The following is a 13702-nucleotide window of genomic DNA, read 5'->3' as shown; positions in this document are numbered from 1 at the left end:
AATCTTTTTTAAGAGCTAGTTTTGGTTTTATTGATTTCTCTATTGATTTCCTAGTTTCAGTGTCATTAATTTTTCTTCCTTTCTTTATTTTTTTTGAGGAAGATTGGCCCTGAGCTAACATCTGTGCCCATCTTCCTCTACTTTATATGTGGGACACCTGCCACAGCATGGCTTGATGAGTGGTGTGTAGGTCTGTGCCCAGGATCTGAACCCACAAACTGCTGGAGTGATGTGTGCGAAGTTGACCACTACACCACAAGGCCAGCCCTTGTGTGAGCTTTGCAGCCTGGGTGCTCTGCTGTGTTGGATGTGGTGTTTTATGAGTGTCACTGAGCTCCAGTAGATGGGTGGCACTGTCCAGTCCATCCTTCCTGAGGTTCTGCCTGCTGCGTCTGTCACTCACTGAAAGAGTGGTGTTTAGTGCTGTCGTGGGGATTTGTCTGGTTCTGTGTCCATCCACTGTGATAGTGCATTTATCTATTTCTCCTTGCAGTTTTATCGGTTTGTCCTCACATATTTTGATGTTCTGTTGTTAGAGGCGTGCATGTTAAGGACTGTCATATCTTCTTGAGAAGTGACCCCTTTCACGTCATGGAATGCCTCTTTGTCCCTGAGAATTTCCCTTGTTCTGAAATCCGCTTTGTCTGGAATTAACACAGCTCCTCTAGCTTTCCTCGGATGTGTGTTAGCCTGACTTAATCTTAGTCTGTCCCTTTACTCCTAACCCAGCTGTGTCTTTATAATTAAAGTGGGTTTCTTCTGGACAGCATGTAGTTAGTTATTTTTTTAAACTAGTCTGAAATCTGCCTCTTGCCGGCCACATTTAGAACATTCCTGTTTAAAGTGATTATTGAAATAGATAGATTAATATCTACCATATTTGTAACTGTTTGTATCTGTTGCTTTTGATCTTTCCTTTTATGTCTTGCACTTTTTAAATTATTTTTTTTGTCTTCTCTGGTTTTAATTGAGCATTTTATATGATTCCACTTTTTCTTTTCTTTTAGCACATCAATTATACTTCTTTAAAGTTTTTAAATGGTTTCCGTAGAGCTTACAATATAAATTTACAACTAACCTCAGTTCACTTTGCAATGATTTCTCTATTGATTTCCTAGAAACTGTGTTTCTTCATGGTTAGTGTAGGTCCCTATGACAGAGTCCTTCTGATTCCTCCCTCCCATCCCGTGTAAAGCGGCTCTCCTACACCTCACTTATCCGTGAACTGTTATCACCCAATGTATTATTACAATGATTATTTTGAACAAGATGAATCTGTAAGATCAGTTCAGAATAAGAATAAGAAAAAGAAAAACTGAACGCTTTTATTTTATCTTTGATTATTCCTTCTCTAAGTTCCATACATCCATTAAGTGAGTTTGTCCCTTGAGTTCTGAAAACCCAGCGCTGATCCCATTTCAGGAAGCGGGGGGACACCACTTCTTAGAGTGCTTGGCTGGGTTTTTGCATTTTAACATTCTGGAAGCATGTTCTAACGGTGGAACCACTGATGCCGCCAAGAGCCTTTACGGGAGCGCAAGGGGCTGGAGGGGCCACCGGCCGCCCTGCAGGTGTCCCACGGAGGGATGTGCTCTCTGCTGGACACGGGTCCCCTGCCTCCTCCACCCTCTCCTAGAACCCCCAAGGTGAGGAGACAGACCTGAACCCCTTGCCTGGGCACCTTCTGTCTGCAGGTCAGAGTCGGAGTCCACGTCGGAACCCCCCTCGGCCCGGAGGACCCCTGCAGGAGGTCCCAGTGGCCGCTGCCTCCTTCTCCCTCCCTTCACTCTCCCCAGACCTCTCCCAGGGACCCCCATGCTTCCGCCCATTTCACAGTCCCGGGCACTGGGGCTGGGACTGAGTCAGGTGACTTCTAGAACTCTGCCGGGGATGAGGGCGGACCCGCCGGCCGCATGGACCAATCGAGTGTAGCGGGCAGCGGACAAGCGCCCCCCGCAGCCAGTAGAGACGCGCTCCTCGGTCGCCTGGGCAACCCTGGGCTGTTGGTCGCTGCAGACACCGCCGCTGGCCTGGGCTGACCTTAAGCCCAATCCTGGCCAGGGCGCATTAGGGCGTGTGCCTCGGGCTAGGCGCAGGGCTGGACGCCTGGCGGACACTTGTTCCCCCGCCGTCCGCGTGGGTCCAGCGTCGCCCCTCTTCCGCGGACTGGGGACCGTGCCTGACTCCAGAGCTGTGCTTAGTCCCTGTGCTTGGGGGTGGGGCAGGTCTACTGGGCATGCCACAGGAGGGCCTGGGGGACCTTGCAGGGCCAGCCACCCTCCTCTCTGGAGCCAGAGTCACGCTCTCTCTCTGTGGGTCTCAGTTCTCTCTCCTGCTCCAGCGTCGCATGTGCGGCTTCCTCCTCCAGGAACATCCCTCCCCAGCTTCGCTTGTTGAACTTCAGAATCTGCAGTGTCAGCTGAGAGGGCCCTTCTTCCTGAAGCTTTCCTTGGCCCCTCCTCTGGGCTCTGCCACCCCCATGCCACCCTCTCAAAGTACCTATAACCCTGTCATCCCCTCAGCCCCAAGGAAGTGAGGCCAAAGGGCAGGTGAGAGGGACTACTCCTATCTGTGCCCCAGGGCCCAGTAGAGGGAGTGTGGGGAGGAAGGGAGGCCCAGGGCAGCTGGGGGTTGGGGCTGAGCCCAGGGCTGGGGTGGGGCTGGACCCTGCCTCGAGTGGAAGTGTCCCTTTAACGCTGCTGGCCTGGTCTGGCCTGGGCCCCTGCTTTGCCTCCTGTTCAGCTGGGGCTGCAGCTGCTGTGCTGACTCCTGCTCCCAGCAGCCAGCAGGAGCTGAGAGCAGGGGCTCCCCAGGGGCCGGGACAGGCTGGGGGCTTCTGGATTACAAAACTGAGAAGTAGGTGATGACCAGGAAGTGGCGGTGGGCGCCCTGCAGAGGCTGCTGCAGCTCGGGGTCCTGGTCTACTTGGTGGGTGAGAGAATGGCTCCTGGGCGGGTTGGCTGGAGGGACCCTGACTGGTGCTGTGTGGCTGAGGGTTGGGGGTCTGACTCTCCAGGAGCCAGGCTGGTGGTGGTGGAGGGGGCATGTTGGAACAGGGGAGGGGCAGAAGGAAGGATCTCTGTCTGTCTAGAGGCCAGCAGGGACAAGAGCGAGCCGTGTGCTTGTGTCCTCCTGTGCGTCCACCTGCCCCCTTTCCTGGGCCTTGTCCCCAGCCCCGTGCTGGGCTCTGGGCACAGAGCAGGATAGTCTCTCCCTGCCCAGGAGGCCCCAGGAGGGCAGGAGGTAGTCCCTGACCCCTGTGAGAGCTGCAGCCCTGAGGCCCCTGAGAAAAGCCACCAGCTGTGCTGGGTCAGGGGAGCCTTCGAGGAGGAGCTGGGTGTGGCCAGGACAGCGGAGAGTGAAGGCTGGTGAGGGAGGAGGTGGGCAGCTCAGTCTGACCCCATGGCTCTCCGATGTGTAGCCAGAAGGTCTGGCCTGTGCAGGGTGTTTGGGTGGAAATGAGGCTGGAGAAGAGGCAGGGCCTGAACCCTGAGCTGGGAGCCTATAGGTTGTGTAGGGGCTGAGTGGGCAGGGCCAGCTCTGCTGCTGCTTACCCTGTGGGGGGGACAGGCCACACTGCCCATCGCCTCCTCCCCAGGTGGGCCCTTTAAGCCACAAAAGGACCAGGACCTGAAGCAGGACCTGGACCCCCAGGTTTCTGTCATCACCAAACTCAACAGGATTTCTGTGACTCAGATCAAGGAGCTGGGGAACCGGCTATGGGACATGGTGACTTCGTAAGCTGCCTCATGTGGGTGTCTGGGTGCTGCTGCCAGGCACTGACACCTTTGACCCCACCCCTGCAGTGAGTGTGTGCAAGAGGGGATGTGATGCCAGAGAGGATGCTGGCGCTGTCACAGGGCCGAGCTCAGGCTTGGCCTGACAGAAGAGTGGCCCTGAACAGGCTCTCAGGGATGTGTAAGAGGTTTCCAGGTGGACAGGGGGACGGGTCAGGAAGCTGAGTCAGAGGGACTGCATTTACAAAGGGGCATCCGGAAGAGTGGAGGGTTTGAGGGCTCAAGGCTTGAGCTTGAGGGAGGGGTGGGGGTAGGGGGTAGGGCCTGGGGCTCCTGAATGCTCCCTCCCTGCCCTGGGCCCTGCGGGCTGCCTCCTTCTCTGCCTGCCCCACTCTGCCTTCCAGCCCCTCCTCCCTCCACACAGATCCTCCACAGCCCCCATTTCCTCTGTTCTGCTGATGCCCACACTGTACCCCAGGGACACCTGCCCCGGCATAGCTGCCTCCTGGTGCACACCCGCCTCGTCCAAGGGAACCCTCTCCCTCTCCCAGGGGGGCCTCTTTTCGTCCAGTGAGCCCATGACGTCCCCAGGGCCAAAGCTGGACCCGGCTCCACACCTCCCTGCCCCTCCCTCTGGTCCATTCCATCTGTGACAGTTTCCCTCTGCCCCCGCTGTCCCTGTGGTCTTCCTGTGGCCCCCAGGTGCGCTCATGCAGCAGCCAGGCTGAGCTTTCACAGGTGACACCATCAGAGCCTGCCAGCCCTTGCTTGCCACCCTGGGAGGCTCCCTTTCCGTGATCGTGGCCACTAAGTCTCTGAGGCCTTCCTGTCACCCTGGTGCTGTGTTCCTCCTGCTGCCCCTGAGCCAGGGGCCCTGGACAGTGGTGTCCACCCTCCACCTGGCAAAGCCATGTCTGTCCCAGTGCCCAACACTTCAGGGTGCTTCCTCTCTGAGGTCTGGGACTCCCAGAGAGCTCCCCCTGATCCCCTCCTGGCTGATGCCCAGAACTCTGTGACCTTGTGCAGGCACTAATGTCCCTGTTTGCAGCAGAAAAAGCCAGGAAGAGACTGGCCTCTGGTCCCTTGGCCAGTGTGTGGGGTCCACTTCCCTAGAGGCCCCTCTGAGGAGGGTCCCGCCCTTTGTGTGCCACACCCAGCACCTCCACCCTGGCATGACTCACCCTCCCAGAGTCCCTCCACCTTCCCTATTCTGTCCTCTGAATTGGACCAGAGGAGCTGGGCCTCAAGGAGTCACTTCTGCTCCCCCGGGGACAGAACTGTTAGGAGGGAAGGAGTCTCGCTCTGCCTTGGGAGACAGCGCTGCACCCCTATCTGGCCGGGGGGCTGCTCACCCTCCCGCCACCTTTTATCTGCACCCTCCTGCTTTCCCATGTGCCCAAACTCAGGGAACCTGGGGGCTAAGCAGGGGAGGGGCGTGTCCCTGGGGACTGCAGGGCTGGGTCACTCAGGGGAGACACCTCCTGGCCCAGGACAGCTTGGCTCTCTCACCACCTCAGCCCCCTCCATCCACTGGGGACCTGCTGGGCTGATGAGGACTGTCCTGAAAGGGAGACGGGGATGCACAGACATGGTCACTGTGGGCCTTGTCTTCCAGTGCCTCCTGTGGGATCAGGGCTGGGACCCTGGGTGGCTCCCACATGCAGACCTGGGTGTGGCTCTGTGTCTCTTCTTTCTGCCAGCAGCCCCCAGCCCACTCCCTTCCCAGGCCCTGTGGGGATTGGAGGCCTAGAGTTTGTCTCATGTTTTCAAGGCATCAAAACGGGCCAGTGTGTGATCTTCAATGGGACCCACAGGACCTGTGAGATCTGGGACTGGTGCCCCGTGGAGAATGACACTGTGCCTGTGTAAATGTCCATGACACCCAGGGCAGTTCCCAGGACCAGCAGAGCCTGTCCCTTACCTCCCCCACCTGCAGGAAGCCCCTGCTGGTCCAGACTGAGAACTTCACCCTGTTCATCAAAACCACTGTCACCTTCAGCAAGTTCAGCTTTTCCAGGTAAGCACAGTGGGTCCTGGCTGGCCCCAGATCCTCCTTGTCCCCTCCTGGCCTGACTCCCCATCCCCACCTCCTTTCATTTCCACTGCCTTGAAGACCTGGGACACCACCTATTTCAAGTGCTCCCACTGGGACCCATACTTCAGTCCCTAATGCCCTGTGTTCTACATCGGGAACCTCATGGCCATGGCTGGAGGGGTCTTTGAGGACCTGGCATGTTGGTGGGTCCATGGGGGCAGGGTTGCAATAGGCCTCGGGGAGAGGGTCCGGGGCCCGCATGCTGGTGGAGCAGTGATGCGCTGTGTGCAGGGCGGTGCTGTGGCATCCACGTCCACTGGGATTGTGACCTGGATGCCGGGGGCTCCGACTGCCGGCCCCACGACTCCTTCCAGCTGCAGGAGAGGAGCTCCAACTTCAGGTGTGGCCCCACTGCCCGCCCACTGCTCCTCAGCCAGGTCCTCCTCCACCTGTCCTCCTCTGGCAGCCGGGACAGACCACAGCCTGGCCTGTCCCTCTGGACGCTCTGCTGTGTGTGGGAGGGGGTCCCAGAGCAGGAGGGGGTCTCTCAGCTCCAGGTCCCCCAGCACAGGCTCCGTCCAGCCTCCCTCCTGAGCCCTTTGGCCTCCACCCCATCTGTCCCCACACCCTGCTGCAGCTGGGACCTCTCACCCCAGCCCCTCTTCCACTCCACCCTGCCTCTAGCACCTCCCTCCATGGCACAGGGGCTTTCTTTTTACTCTTCCCTTAAGGTTTTATCTAAAAAACTACAAGAATCTCTAGAAAACTTCAAAGATCAGTACCATTAAAACCCATATAGCCTTCATCTGAGTTCACTAGGTTTGTTTTTATTTATTTTTTCACCATTTAGCTCTATTTCCTTTCTTTCTTCCTCTCTAGAAAGAGCCGGATATATTTAGATGGATTTCACAGGAAAGCATTGCAAAGTAAGTGGCAGATATGCGGACACTCACCCCTCTCCATGCTGTCCTGAGACTGAGGACCTTCTCCAGGTAACCACTATCCTCTTGTCACTCTCAGGAAATTTAACTTTGGCAGATAGATCTAATATTTAAATTTCCCCAGCTGTGCCAATAGTCCTAAATCTTTTTATTTTCTGACTCAGGATGCACTCAAGGCTCTTGTGTTGCATATATTGTCGTGTCTTTGAGGCTCCTAAGCAGACCTGTCTCATCCTTCTGCCCCCTCATGTCACCTTGTCACCCTCACACATATGTGCACACAGCCACCAGCCCTGGAGTGACACCTGTGACACTTCCTCGAGGGCCCTCCTGGCCTGGCTTCGCTGGCCCCCAAGCCCTGTGCAACCATGTGGGGCGGGACCCACCCACACCCTGCTCCCCTCCCCTCTGTGTTTTCCCCACCCTCCATCTCTGCCTGGAGCTCCTTCCTGAGCCCTGGGAATCCAGCCTGAGGGGCTCCTGGCAGGAAGTCTATCCTGGCTCCCGAGGGAGAGCGAGTGCCCCTCTCTGGACCCCACAGCAGCAGGCCTGACTCCACCTCCCCAACCCCCACTGCCAGTGTCTGTTTAGGGACCCTTTTGTCCACATCCCCTCAGCAGGCAGGGAGCTTCTGAGAGGCAGGTCCCAGCTTGCTCGTCCCCTGTGTCCTCAGCAATGACACAGGGCTGAGACCCAGGACTCAGGCTGGGGTGGATGGAGTCAGTGGATGAGTAAGATGAGACCTGTGAGGGCCAAGCCTCCCAGGAGGGGGCAGAGCAGCCACTGGACTCTCTCCTGCCCCAGGACAGCCGCTCACGGCGGGGAGGCCTCAGGCGTGGAGGCCCGGAGCCTGCTCAGCTCTGTAGGGTCCACTTTGACATTCTGGTCACTGGGCAGGTAGGGATCAGGCTGGGACAGTTGCGGGAAGGCAGGGGTGAGGGGTCGAAGGGAGTGACAGCCACAGCCAGAAAGGCTCAGAAAGGTCTCTCAGGCAGGGAAGTTGGGGCTCATCCCCACAACCCTCACTCTGGGCACTGGAGCAGCCTGGCTGGGTGTGGTGAGTCTGGCCAAGGCTGCTCCCCCAGGCTGCTGGTAAGTGCATGCCCCCCCAACCCCCCTGGGCTGACATTGAGTCTTGGGGTGAGGGCTGAGGAGGCAGCAGGATGGCAGGTTGGGAGCAGGCCATGGGTCTGCCCTGCCTCTCCCAGATCACCCCCTTCTGTGACCTGCTGCTGTTGTACGTGGATGGAGAAGCCCATTTCTACTGGAGGACCAAGCATGAGGAGGGGGCTGCGGGCCTGCCTGACCCTGGCTACACTTTGGAGGATGGTGGCTGGAGCCCTGACCTGCTGTCCTCATCTGAAGGTAAAGGCCCCGAAGGGAACTGCCAGCCCAGAGCAGACAGGTGGCTTCTCCATCCCCACATCCAGCTGCCCATGTGCCTTAGAGGAGGCCCAGCACCTGTCCCCACTGCTGCTGCTGGGAGCTGGACACTGTCACCAGGGTGGCCCTGGTACCCACTTGCTTGCCCATTCCTGAGGCCTGTAGCCTTTCTCTGCTGCTTGGGCATTGAGGATTGGGGGGTTGGGGGCTGGAAAGGTTGGGGATCCAACCTTGGGGATACAGGGATGAAGCCCTGGCAGGACCAGGGCAGGAGTGGGGGAGAATTCCACCCTTCAGCTCCTAGGCAGCCTGTCCCTCCCCCAACTCCAGCCTCGGCAGGTGCTGCCTAGGGACCACAGAAGCCAGTTTTGTGTAGAGACTGCAGGGAACAGATGCAGGGCCCTGGTCCAGTGGGGCTCCGGCTGGGGCTGGGGCTGGAGACGCCCTCCCAGGCTCCATCTCCAGTGTTCCCAGCAGCTCCCCACTCTCCAGCTGTCCACCACACTGGCGGCGGTTGCCTCCAGCCCTGCCTGGCTCCCAGCCCTCCTCCCCTGCCAGCACCCCCCTCACAGGGAGAGCCCCTGCCCTCTCAGCTGCTCTGCACTGGGGTCTGTGCAGCCAGAGTTCAAGGCCAGGGAGAAGGCAGCATGACAAGAGGAGCTGTGGCAGCTGCTCTGTGCTGGGTTCCCAGGGCAGGGCCCCTCCCAGCTCTGGAGTTCATCTATGGAGTGAGGAGCATGGTGGCAGATGCTCTGACTCCCTAGGGCCCCAGACAAAGGCACAGGACCCTCTTGGGCCCATACCTGCTCAGCTGATGAGCACCAGCCCCTTCCTGGTGGCAGCCCTCGGGCTGTGGAGGGCTGTGAGGGGGAGGTGGGGGGAGGGACTGAGTTGGTGGGTATGGGGTCCTTTGGGACCCTCTGTCTGTCTCCTTGGTGACACCCGCCCAATGCCCCGGCACCTGCTCAGTGGGATCCTGGGAGCCATGTGGTGGGGGCTGTATGTCTGGACATATATGTCACTGCCACACAAGGTCAGAGCTGAGAATGTGTCTTGGCAGCTGCCCACCCAGCCTGAGGCAACTGCACGAGGACCACGATGCTCTGACCAAGACCCCAGGAGGAACCCATGGGCTGGAGAGAGGACATGGAGCCTCCAGCAGGCTGGCCTGGTTCTGGCTCTGGAATCCCCCTGGGGGCCTGAGTCCTGCCTGCTGGAGAATTTCTCTGTGTCCCGGGCCACCGGTCAGGAGGGGAGGGACGGGGCTGCAGGAGCCAAGCCCTCTCTGGGTCCCAGGGAGGGGCAGGGTTTGGGGTAGCCACACCAGGGAGACAAGGGGCTGCCTCCTCATGGGTCCCTGGTGAGCAGGGCCATGCTGGCAGCTTGCTGGTGGAGCAACATGGGCCAGGCTGGGGAGGGGAGGCCTGGGGCTCAGGCCCAAGCCTTTGTCACAAAGCCCTGAGGGCACGGCAGAGAGAGAGGCCGCTGGAAGCTGTGGGCAGCTCTGGGCTGGGAAACAGCTGCTCCCTCAGTCTGCAAGTGGGTGCACACCCAGGGGACCATGTGTGCCATGTGGGCGTGTTCCTGAGAGATGCGTGTGCCCGGGCAGGGGCCTCTCCATCTGGGGCAGGCCTCAGGACATGCCCTGCTCTCTGGGAGCACTGGGAAACCCAAGGGAACCCTGGAACTCCACTGCCCTTTCTAAGCGGGCTCTTGGGGTCCAGGCTCTGCTCTCTGGATCTGCCCCTGAGGGAACAAGAGAGGAGACTTGGAGGCACCAGGCCCCATCCTTACATGGCTCTCTCTGTCTAGTGTGTGTAGCTCCCCTGTGAGCTGAGCAGAGGGCACTGACTTGAGGGCAGGACCCCGGGACCCAGGCCTGACCATCTCCCTGACTCAGGCTGGCACCATCCCCATAGAGAAGCTCCCCAACTTTGCTGTGGATTGAGGACAATCATGTGGTTCCTGGGTGCAGGTGAGGACAGTACCACAAAGAACACCACAGTAGACATGGTGGCAGGCTACATGCCTGGCCGAGCAGTTATTATTGTGGATTCCTGGGACTCAAGCCTCTTCTGTGCCCGCCCTACTCCACCTGCCCAGGTAGCTGGAGTTGGTCATAAACTGGAAGGTGCTGGGCAAAGAGTCCACCACACCAGCGCTTGCCATGGCCCACTCCCAAAGACTCAAAGCTCAGCACCTGGGCTGAGGTCCTGAGGGCCTGAGGACCCCCCCGGCATGGGCAGGTCTGCAAACCTGAGCTTCCCTGGATAAAGGGACTGCCGGATCCTCCGGCCTCTCGAGGAGATGGGGTAGGGCATTTGGGTCCCCAGTGGTCCTCATGGACTGGTGTGCTGCTCCATGTGACTGGGCTCCTGGGCCGGTGCCTGGCTGGGGGGCTGCAGGGCCAGCGCCATCTCCTCCAGGCTGCCGCGTGGGACAGTCAACACCATCTGCTCCCTCTGGTTCTCCTTGCTGTGCCTGATGCCATAACCAAAATACATCGCGAGTCCTGCAACAGTGGCACAAGCCTGAGGGGCAGGTCCCAGGTCTGCCACCCTGCTTGTCCTCCTCCTGCAGCCCCTTGGGGTCCCAGTTGGGCCCCAACTCACCAATCAGCAGCCAGATAGAAAATTGCAGCCAGGCCAGGTAGCTCAGGTGCAGCATGAGGAAGATGTTGAGGAGGATGCTCAGGGCGGGAGTCAGGGGCACCATGGGAACCTGAGAGGACAAGGGCAGGGCTGGGCTGCAGGGAAGGGCTGCTGGCCCAGGGCCTGATTTCTCGGGAGTCCACAGAGCCTTTCTCTGCCTCTGGAGATTCCAGAGACAAGGCCCACCCGCCATGCAGAGAGAGGGTTGTGGGGTACTGGCCTCCCCCACCCTGCGGCCCTGGTGCATCCTGCCACGGCAGAGGAGGAAGGGGTGAAGGGAGCTGGCTGGTCTGAGCGTGGTGGGTGCTGGCTGGAGGAAGTACCTGAAAGGTGTCCTGCCGGCGCTGTTGCTGGTGGGCCCCCAGGACGAGGAGACTGAGCAGAAATGTGGCGGAGCTGAGCAGGAGCAGCAGGGTGTAGCCCCAGGGCGGGAGGTTCAGGGTCGAGTCCCCGAAGACCAGCATGCAGTCCAGGGTGATGGCCGAGGCCACCAGGACACTGAGCGCCCAGGCCACAGCGGCTCCAGGTCTGCACCCATCCAGGAAGCGGAGGTAGGGCCTCAGGGCTGGTCGCAGCTGCCCAGGCTCAGGGGCTGAGGCCTGCTCGGTGCCCACAGGGCTGCCTGGGCCCTGAGAACTGGATGGAGGGGTCTTTCGGAAGCGTAGAATGATAATGCTGGTGGACAAGCATGTATAGGGCAGCAGTGCACTAATGGACATGAAATGGATGAGTGCCTGGAGGTCCAGCAGCAGCGCCAGGAAAGTCATGAGAACACCGAATACCAGGATGCCCACCATGGGCACCTGGGTCCGGGGGTGCACGTGGGCAAACACCTGGAAGAAAAGCCCGTCGGCAGCCATGGCACAGACCATGTGTGGCAGGTAAAAGATGAACCTGAGCATGACAGTGACCATGGCTGTGACAGAGGGTGGGAGAGATGTCAGCATGGTGGACAGACCCACAGGGGCCGCTGCTGGGGGCCAGGGCATGGGTGGACCCTTGGGAAAACGGGCATGAGTTTATCTGGGCTCTGAGAGTGAGCCTGAGTGTATGTGGGGTGCTGGATTGTTTCCCTCATCAGCCTGGTTGGGACACCCCAGTTTAGGTGGCAGACCCACTGGAGAATCTGATGAGGGCTGAGTCCCTCTGCCTGGAAGGATCTGGAAGTGCATGCCCAGAACTGACATTCTGTGAACAACTGGGAGAGGCGGTGAGTCGGTCCCTCCCACAAGCCCGGGTGGAGAGGCTAATCATTAGCACCTTCCTGGGCCCAGGATGCAACAGGGAGCACAGGCCCAGTTGGAGATGTGTGCCCTGGAGGCTTAGGGCAGGGCCCCACCGCCCTGTTCCCTCCCACCTTGTCTGGAAGTGCTTCTTACCGCAGATTGCACCAGCTGCCACGATGAAGCCCGCCCAGCTATAGCCCCGCTGGTGAAAGGCATCAAGTGCCCAGTCAGGGTCCAAGCTGTGCCAGGGCACCATGAGGGTGAGGACTGTAGAGATGAGGATGTAGGCACCAGCCACCAGGACAAGAGAGATGGTGATGGCCATAGGCACTGCTCACTTTGGGTTCTGGGCCTCCGCACTTGAGATAACAATGTTATCAAAGCCCAGGAAGGTGTAGAAGCAGATAGCGGCCCCATCCACTATACCGGAGAAGCCGAAGGGCGCAAAGCCACCCTCCTCAGTGCTCCAGTTGTGCGGGTCGGCCAGGACAAACCCCAGGATGACGATGAAGAGGATGACGACCAGGCTGATGGCAAGGAATGTGCGGTCGACCCAGGAAGAGACACGGGTTACACAGGAGATCAGTGCAGAGACCAAAAGTATGATGCCAGCAGCCAGGAAGTCTGGGTACTGGGCCAGGAAGGGCACCTGCAAGATGCCCACATGGGCCTCAGTGAAGCTGCAGATGTGGCGTCCAAAAATGGTGTCCAGGTAGCCACTACAGGCACGGGCCAGAGCAGTGCAAACAATGAGGCACTGGAGGAGCACATTCCAGCCGACAAGGAAGGCCCACAGCTCACCCACAGACGTGTAAGTGAACTGGTAGGCAGAGCCTGTGTAGGGCACATCTGCCCCAAGCTCCGCATAGCACAGGGCTGCCAGCAGGGAGGCCACAGCAGCCACACCAAATGACACAAGCACTGCAGGGCCGGCCATCCCCTTGGTCACAGTGCCCGTGAGCACATACAGGCCCAAGCCCACCATGCCACCCAAACCCAGCAGAGTCAGGTCCAGCATGGTCAGGTGGCGATGTGGCAACGTCTCCTCCACTGGCTTCTGCTGGTTCAGCTTCTGGCAGAAGCGCGCCAGCCTGGCAGTGCTAGGAAGCCCCCGGGCCATCGTGGGCATCTCAGGGGAGTACCAAGCCAGCTGCCAGCACCTGCAAGAGTGAGGGGAGTGACAGGCTGTCCAGCTGGGTCCTGACCAGCCTTCAGTCCTTGCTCTGACCCTGCCCTGGGGACCCAAGGCTGGAACCACTGGGATGAGGCATGCTCAGGGCTGCCAACAGGTTGAGCAGGAGGTCACAGGGAAGCATGGAGATCCCTTCAGCCTGCCTCCCAGGCAAGGGAGGGAGCCTGGTCAAGCCTGACACTGGCATGTTTGGGAGAGGACCTGAGGGTGGGGAGGCAGCAGTCCCAGGAAGCCCACTAGGAGCCGCTCCAGTGCTCTGGGATCTCTGAGCAGGGAGAAAACTGAAGGCTTCCCTGGAGCTGAGCCCAGCCTCTAGGATCTTGAACAGGAGCAACTGTGTGGCCCTGGGCTATGCCCAAGCATCCACGTGGCCTCAGATGACAGTGGTCATGGTCCCATCCCCTGCGCCACCAGGCTGGTATATCAGCACACCTCACCTGGAGTGGACAGTGCTCTGGGCCCTGCTCCCAGCATCCAAGACCCAGCACCCCACCCCTACACCCTGACATGCCCCTGGAGCCAGATCTGCTGTGCCAC

General features: G+C 59.3%; 2 protein-coding genes across 2 annotated transcripts in view; one reads left to right on the top strand and one right to left on the bottom strand.

Moving 5' to 3' along the window:
- The window catches only part of LOC124234438 (P2X purinoceptor 6-like), a gene marked incomplete at its 5' end in the record, with an annotated part of 102335 nt that extends 93588 nt beyond the window's left edge, over positions 1 to 8747 (top strand). The window contains 10 exon segments of the mRNA XM_046651780.1: positions 5509 to 5602; positions 5674 to 5755; positions 5836 to 5975; positions 6047 to 6172; positions 7518 to 7567; positions 7570 to 7610; positions 7705 to 7770; positions 7922 to 8042; positions 8112 to 8226; positions 8669 to 8747. Coding sequence (XP_046507736.1) covers positions 5509 to 5602; positions 5674 to 5755; positions 5836 to 5975; positions 6047 to 6172; positions 7518 to 7567; positions 7570 to 7610; positions 7705 to 7770; positions 7922 to 8042; positions 8112 to 8226; positions 8669 to 8747 — 914 coding nt within the window.
- A 1688-nt stretch (positions 8748 to 10435) lies between these two features.
- Positions 10436 to 13093, bottom strand: LOC124234439 (cationic amino acid transporter 4-like). Its single transcript, XM_046651781.1, is given in 4 exon segments — positions 10436 to 10608; positions 10709 to 10817; positions 11071 to 11663; positions 12127 to 13093. Coding segments are annotated over 4 exon segments (1842 nt in total).
- Positions 13094 to 13702: the final 609 nt, after the last annotated feature.

This window comes from Equus quagga, unplaced genomic scaffold (assembly GCF_021613505.1).
Source record: "Equus quagga isolate Etosha38 unplaced genomic scaffold, UCLA_HA_Equagga_1.0 73884_RagTag, whole genome shotgun sequence".
In the NCBI taxonomy this organism is placed as follows: domain Eukaryota; kingdom Metazoa; phylum Chordata; class Mammalia; order Perissodactyla; family Equidae; genus Equus; species Equus quagga.
The sequence above is the reverse complement of the archived record's forward strand: the minus strand, read 5'-3'. Positions and strand labels throughout refer to the sequence as shown.